This window comes from Colobus angolensis, unplaced genomic scaffold, assembly GCF_000951035.1.
Source record: "Colobus angolensis palliatus isolate OR3802 unplaced genomic scaffold, Cang.pa_1.0 Scaffold60, whole genome shotgun sequence".
In the NCBI taxonomy this organism is placed as follows: Eukaryota; Metazoa; Chordata; class Mammalia; order Primates; family Cercopithecidae; genus Colobus; species Colobus angolensis.
In genome coordinates, this window is record NW_012119599.1 from 199,930 (window position 1) to 208,109 (window position 8,180).

Sequence of the window (8,180 nt, forward strand, 5' to 3'; positions counted from 1 at the left end):
AAAAAAAAACTCAAGAGAGGAAGAGAGATGTGGGAACTGAAACAGGGGAATTATTTCACTCCTAAGGCTGAACATCAGCAGAGCAGAGCCTCAAAGACAGGATAATATAATCCCCTAACAGCCACCAGTAAGATTACAGATTCCATACTGCTCTCAAAGGATTTCTTCACACATCAAACAACTAATTGAACCATTATTCTCTGCAAATAACCTTGCCACCTTCACCAAGACTAGATTCAACAGAAGTTATCTCCCCTCATCGCCTCCTACCAACCATCCACAGCACACTCTCTATCTTACTACCTTTTCCTCCAAGAAAATGAGCTGGCCCACTTCCCATTCCAGGCTAACCCTGTATCCTTGACCCATCCCATTCTGCTTCTTCAGGGATCTCATTATGTGCTGAGAAGCTGCACCACACAATGGTTAACAGTAAGGCTCTGAAATAATTCAGGCTGAATTCGATCTTTGATTCAAATCCTGGCTCAACAACTGTGTGACCTTGAGCAAGAATGTGGGAATCCCATATAAAACGAGGACACGGATAAAAACATACAGTTGAGGTCGGGCACGGTGGCTCATGCCTGTAATCACTGCAGTGTGGTAGGCTGAGGTGGGAGGATCACTTGAGGTCAGAAGTTCGAGACCAGCCTGGCCAACATGGTGAAACCGCATCTCTACTAAAAATACAAAAATTAGCCAGGTGTGGTGGCACACACCTGTAATACTAGCTACTTGTGAGGCTGAGGCAGGAGAATCACTTGAACCCAGGAGGCGGAGGTTGCAGTGAGCCAAGATCTTGCCACTGCACTCTAGCCTGGGTGACAAGTGAGACGCCGCCTCAAAAAGACAGACAACAACAACAAAAATACGGTTGAGCCCAGAAAGTTCAAGACCAGCCTGAGCAACATCACGAAACCCAGTGTCTATAAAAAATACGAAAAATTAGTCAGGTGTGGTAGTGTGCACCTGTAGTCCCAGCTACTGGGAGGCTTAAGTGGGAGAATACCCTGAGCCCAGGAAGTTAAGGCTACAGTGAGCCATGATCATGCCCACTGCATTCCAGTAAGGGTGACAGTGAGACTGTCTCAAAAAAAAAAAAAAAAAAATACACATACAATTATCACTTCATCACTATCGGTCCACAGATCACACTTTCCTTGCTATGCTCTCCTCCCCTGCTACACATTCTAGTCTCAATTTGGGCCCTCTTAGGTGTGGTTGTCCCCAAGATTCCATCTCAGAACTACTAATCTTTTCACTCTGTATAGCTCCATAAATCAACTCAATGCCTCTTTAGTTTCTACCAAAATCTGCTGTTATTTTTCAAATCACTCTTTCTGGTGAAGATTTTTTCTTGATCTACCTGAGTCTTCTCTACTGTACTGCCCATCAGTCATTTCCTCTCAGACATCTATAGACCCTACGTGTCTGTCTGCTTCTGTGTGCCGTCTCCAGAGTCCACCAACCACCCACCCAGTCACTCAAGCCAGAAGCCTGGTCTTCATATCCTTGCTATTTCCACGAGAGTAGTCCATAGTGAGGTGGCTGAGAACATGAGCTCTGGAGTCAGATGCCTGGGTCTCAGCCATACCACTGGGGCCTTGGATGGGCCAGTACTTTTCTTCCTTTTTCTCTGTTTTCCTATCTGTAAAACAGGGATGATAATAGGTCCTTGATCTCAAGATGTGTCGTGAGAACTCTATGAGATAATACAACTGCAGCTCTAAGAACAGTGCCTAGCCCCTTTAGTGTCAGCTGCTCTGGTTATTCCTGGCTTTCTTTAAGCTCCCATACACAGACCTCCCGATTCTACCACCTAAATCTATTTCTCACATCTGTGTGCTTCCTGCCATCCCTATCAGAAGGGCCACTTTCGCCTCTCACCTACACTACTAAAAACTGCCTTCTAAGTGGTCTTCTGCCCTGTATTTTGTGCCAACCATAGTTAATACAGTAATTAGTGATCTACACATAAAGCCCAAAGCTAACCATGTCACCCTTCCTGTCATTTGAAACTCTTCCGTGAATCTGCACCACCCGGAGGATTAAGTAAAAGCTTACAGTGGGGCTTCCTAGGAGCCCCTACTGACTTGGACTTCACCAGCAACCTGTCCCTACCCACCACTTTGGGTCTCACACTCTAAAAACACCAAACTACTTTTATCTTCCATTTCTACCACACTGTTGGGTGCCTTTGTGACACTGCTATGTCCCCTGCCTAAACACAGGCCCTTATCTTGACAAATTCTCCTTGTTCTTTAAGACTTAGATCAGGACTCCAGGAAATCTTTCATGTCTCGCAACCTGAGTCAGGTAGCCTGCTCTGGTTTCTGGGGGGAAAAAAAAACAAACTTGAGAATGGGAACCAAACCGTGAGCATCTTTCTATCACCAGCACCTAGCAGAATTCAGGGCACCCAGTAGGTACTATCAGATGCTTTTCGAACGTAAACTAAATAATATGCTCTAAGATGGGTGCAGTGGCTCACACCTGTGGTGTCAGAATCACTGTTCTGTGATTGGCCTCCAATATTGGATTCTTGCAACCAGATGAAGTAGTTACGTAATCTCAGCTATTAGGGAGGTTGAGGCACAAGAAGTGCTTGAACCTGGGAGGCAGAGGTTGCAGGGGGCTGAGGTTGCATCACTGTACTCCAGCTTGGGCAACAGAGTAAGACTCTGTCTCAAAATAAATAAATAAAATAAATAAAATGTCACTGAGGCATGGAAATGTAGAGAGAGAAGCACTTATTTTCACCTTGAAGATGAGCCTGGTCAGAGAAAGCTACACTGGAGTTGGGCTCTACCATCATATTAATCAAGCAGCATTATGTCAGCAGGGCATGGTAGCTCACACCTGTAATTCCAGCACTTCAGGAGGCTGAGGCCAGTGGATCACTTGAGGTCAGGAGTTTGAGACCAGCCTGGCCAACATAGTGAAACCCTATTTCTACCAAAAATACAAAAATTAGCCAGGCATGGCTGGGCGTGATGGCTCACGCCTATAATCCCAGCACTTTGGGAGACCGAGGGGGGCAGGTCACCTGAGGTTGGGAAGTTCAAGACCAGCCTGACCAACATGGAGAAACCTCATCTCTACTAAAAATGCTAAACTAGGAGGGCATGGTGTTTCATGCCTGTAATCCCAGCTACTCCGGGGGCTGAGGCAGGAGAATTGCTTGAACCTGGGAGGCTGAGGTTGCAGTGAGCCAAGATCATGCCATTGCACTCCAGCCTGGGCAAGGAGAGCTAAACTCCATCTCAAAAAAAAAAAAAAATTAGCCAGGCGTGGTGGCGCGTGCTTGTAATCCCAGCTACTTGGGAGGCTGAGGCAGGAGAATTGCTTGAGTCTGGGAAGTGGAGGTTGCAGTGTGCCAAGATTGCGCCATTGCACTCCAGTCTGGGCATCACAGCGAGACTCCGTCTCACAAAAACAAACAAACAAACAGCACGTCAGATCATTATTCCTAATTGCTGGATACTTGTTAGGTTCAAGCACTGTACTAAGCAGTCTGCACACATTCTCTCTGATCCAGTGTTTTTTAAAGTGATGTCTGTGGACCACCTAAATCACAATCTCCTGAAACACCTTTTATTTATTTATTTTTTTAAGGCAGAGTCTTGCTCTGTTGCCCAGGCTGGAGTGCAGTGGTGCCATCTCAACTCACTGCAAACTCCACCTCCCAACTTCAAGCGATTTTTGTGCCTCAGCCTCCCGAGTAGCTGGGATTACAGGTGCACACCAAAATGCCTGGCTAATTTTGTATATTTAGTAGAGACACGGTTTCACCATGTTGGCCAGGCTAGTCTCAAACTCCTGACCTCATATGATCCGCCTGCCTCAACCTCCCAAAGTGTTGAGATTACAGGCATGAGCCACTGCGTCTGGCTCTAAAATACCTTTTAAATGCACATCTGAGCTCATCTCAGACCTAAATGAGAATCACTAGGGGTGAAAGCTAGGGCACCACAAAGCCTCCAGGCCACTCTGCATTTTCAGTTAGTCACTCAGGTCATTTTCAGGCACAAATTGGAAAGACACTTCTCTATGCCTCACAAGCAACCACCAAGGGAGATATTATTAACCCCATTTTACAGACAGGCAAGCTCAATGAGGGGATGTGAGTCTCCACTCCTCATCCAGCTAGATGTGGTGGAGCTGGAATTCAAACCCAACAATAGCACCTTCAGTCTCCAGAGGCAATGGTTCATTAATGTTAGCCCTCCTTTCACAGCCCTTAAGGCACAAGTAGGAACTCACAAAACCTGCAGGTCTTCATACTGGAAAGGGGAGCCAGAACAGGGGAGGAATGAGCTGACAACAGCGCACCTGTTCGTGATCCAGCATGGTCAGTCCTTTCACTCCTGCCAAGATGAGATTCTTGGCAATTTCAGCCCCAAGTCCTTTCATGCCAACAAGAAGCACCCGGGAGGCCCGCAGCCTGTAAGACAAACATTGTTAACCTGATAATACAGAACAGTAAGCTTGCAGAATCACAGAACAAAAAATACACAAATCATTTTGGTTTGCCAGGCATGGTGGCTCACACCTGTAATCCCAGCACTTTGTGAGGCTGAGATGGGAGGATCACCTGAGGTCAGGAGTTTGAGACCAGCCTGACCAACGTGGTGAAACCCCATCTCTACTAAAATACAAAACTTAGCCGGGTGTAGTGGCAGATGCCTGTAATCTCAGCTACTTGGGAGTCTGAGGCAGGAGAATCACTTGAAACCATGAAGCGAAGGTTGCAGTGAGCCGAGATCACGCCACTGCTCTCCAGCCTGGGCAACAAGATTGAGACACTGTCTCAAAAAAAAAAAAAAAAAGAAATCATTTTGGTTCTAACTGCATTGAGGCATCACGCCTCAAATCTAGGAAAGAGACAGGCTCTAATCCATACTGCACATAATAATTCATTCCACAAATATTTATTGAGTACCTACTATGCCAGGCATCCTTCTATGGTATGGAAATAAGGCAGTCAATCAGAAAGACACAGTCCCTGCCCTCATGAAAAAGTAGGAGACAGATAAACAAATAGATACATATTATGTGAAAAAGTGATGAAAATCAAATGTGACAAGAATCAAGAATGATGAAGAACACTATTTGAGACAGAGAAATCATACAAGCCTTTCTGAGGAGATGCCATATAAGCAAAAATCAAAATGAAATAAAGGACACACACACAGATATTTGGGAGCAGAACATTCCAGATAGAGAAAACAGCAAATGCAAAAGCCCTGAAGCAGGAGTGCTTGGCATGTTCTAAGGATAGGAATGACAGGCTGAAAAGCTGGAACCAGGGGCCACATCATGAAGGCTCTTACATGCAATGGAAGGATTCTGGATTTTCTTCTAAGCATGATGGAAAGCCATGGGGGTAGGAAGATGTCACTGTTAAGGTGAGGGAGGATGATGGTGGCTTAAACTAGTATGACAGCAGAAGAGGTCCTGAGAAGTGGCACTAGTTAAGTATAACACACAAGCAAAACACATAGTGGCATGAAAAGAGGATGTACACAGGAATTGTTTTTACCCTTTTGTTTTTTTAAAGACGGAGTCTCGCTCTGTTGCCCAGGCTGGAGTACAGTGGCTGATCTCAGCTCACTGCAACTTCCACCTCCCAGGTTCAAGCAATTCTCCTGCCTCAGCCTCCCGAATAGCTGGGATTTACAGGTACCTGCCATCACGCCCAGCTAGTTTTTGTATTTTTGGTTGAGACAGGGTTTCACCATGTTGTTCAGGCTGGTCTCGAACTCCTGACCTCAAGTGATCCACCCACTTCAGCCTCCCAAAGTGCTGGGATTACAGGCATGAGCCACCACGCCCGGCCTTGTTTTTAGCTTTGTTGTTGTTGTTGCTGTTGTTGTTGAGACGAAGTCTCGCTCTGTCGCCCAGGCTGGAGTGCAGTGGCCAGATCTCAGCTCACTGCAAGCCCCGCCTCCCGGGTTTACGCCATTCTCCTGCCTCAGCCTCCCAAGTAGCTGGGACTACAGGCGCCCGCCACCTCGCCCAGCTAGTTTTTTGCCTTTTTTTTTAGCAGAGACGGGGTTTCACCGTGTTAGCCAGGATGGTCTTGATCTCCTGACCTCGTGATCCGCCCGTCTCGGCCTCCCAAAGTGCTGGGATTACAGGCTTGAGCCACCGCGCCCGGCCGTTTTTAGCTTTTTAAATCTGTAAAGTGACAGAAGATGAGGCTGAAAAAAGGCAATCAGAGGTCAGGCCATCCCAAGGCTTGTCTGAGGTCAATAAGAAGCAGAACAGATCCACTATATCTTATCTGAAATCTCTTGAACCAGAAGTATTTCAGAATCACAATTTTTCAGATTTCAAAAAGGAAATACAGACTTTACATCATATATTATGAAACAACTCATCAAGATCTTGGGCTGCATCAAGTAACCAAACTCATTAATAATTCTACAGCAAATGTATTATTCATACTGAAAAGGATTTAGTAATAACTAAGAATAGTTTCACACAATTCAAGTTCTGCTGGCTAGTAAGTTTGCTATTAATTTAATTAAAAATTAAATAAAATTTAATCACAACATTCCACCCTCACAAAATGCACCATTTCTTCCTCTCAATGCCTAGCTAAGCCCTTCCTCTTCAAAACCCAACTCCAATGCCATTTCCTCAAAAAAGCCTTTTTTATCATGGCTGAGTCGACACCAGCAAGCACTCCCCCTCCCCGAACTCTTCCAGCAACAGCTACATATAAAAAGTCCCTGACAATAAATCTCCTCCACGACCTACATTTCTACATAGCTCTACAGACTCTGCTCTGCAGTTTTTTAAAATTCATTACTCAGCTGGGCCCAGTGACTCACGCCTGTAATCCCAGCATTTTGGGAGGCTGAGGTGGGTGGATTACCTGAGGTCAGGAGTTTGAGACCAGCCTGTCCAACCTGGTGTAACCCCCTCTCTACTAAAAATACAAAAAAAATTATGGCCAGGTGTGGTGATTCACACCTGTAATCCAAGTACTTTGGGAGGTCAAGACGGGCAGATAGATCACTTGAGTCCAGGGGTTCGAGACCAACCCGGCCAACATGGCAAAACCACGTCTCTACTGGAAATACAAAAATTAGCCAGGCGTGGTGGCGGGTGCCTGTAATCCCAGTTACTCGGGACACTGAAGCAGGAGAATCACTTGAACCTGGGAGGTGGAGTTTGCAGTAAGCCAAGATCATGCCAGTCTGGGTGACACAGTGAAACTCTGTTTAAAAAAAAAAAAAAAAATTAGCCTCTGTTTGAAAAAAAAAAAAAATTAGCTGGGCATGTTAATGGCAGGCACCTGTAATCCCAGCTATCTGGGAGGCTGAGGCAGAAGAATCACTTGAACCCAGGAGGCAGAGGTGTCAATGAGCCACGACTGCACCACTGTACTCCATCCTGGGTGACAGACTCTATCTCAAAAAAATACAATAAAATAAAATTCATTACTCAACTGCCATCAACACCAAATATCACGTTTACATTTTGTTTTGTTGTATTTAAACAGGGTCTCATTCTGTGAAACCAGACTGAAGGGCAGTGGCAAGAGGGGTTCACTGCAGCCTCAACCTCCTAGGTTCAAGTGATCATGCCACCTCAGTCTACTGAGTCCTGGGACTACGGGTACACACCACTTCACCTGGCTAATTTATGGATTTGGTTTTTTTCTTGTAGACACAGGGTCTCACTATGTTGCCCAGGCTGATCTCTAACTCCTGGGCTCAAGCAATCTTCCTGCCTCTGCCTCCCGCAAAGTGCTGGGTTTACAAATCCCATCACTTTGGGAGGTCGAGGTGGGTAGATCACCTGCGGTCAGGAGTTAGAGACCAGCCTGGCCAACATGGTGAAACCCATCTCTACTACAATTAAAAAATTAGTCGGGCGTGGGCTGGGCACGGTGGCTCACACCTGTAATCCCAGTACTTTAGGAGGCCGAGGTGGGCAGATCACGAGGTCAGGAGATTGAGGCCATCCTGGCCAACACAGTGAAACCCTGTCTCTACTAAAAATAAAAAAAAATTAGCCTGGCACGCTGGCGGGCGCCTGTGGTCCCAGCCACTCAGGAGGCTGACGCAGGAGAATGGCGTGAACCCGGAATGCGGAGCTTGCAGTGAGCCAAAATGGCGCCACTGCACTCCACCCTGGGCCACAGAGCGAGGCTCCGTCTCAAAAAA

General features: G+C 46.2%; 1 protein-coding gene across 5 annotated transcripts in view; it reads right to left on the reverse strand.

Moving 5' to 3' along the window:
• Positions 1–8,180, reverse strand: part of SAE1 (SUMO1 activating enzyme subunit 1) — a 109,567-nt gene that overhangs the window by 81,919 nt on the left and 19,468 nt on the right. For all 5 annotated transcript variants that reach the window (XM_011962932.1, XM_011962933.1, XM_011962929.1 and 2 more), the window contains exon 2: positions 4,333–4,444. In XM_011962932.1, the coding sequence (XP_011818322.1) occupies positions 4,333–4,444 (112 nt within the window). The remainder of the gene's footprint in view (positions 1–4,332; positions 4,445–8,180) is intronic.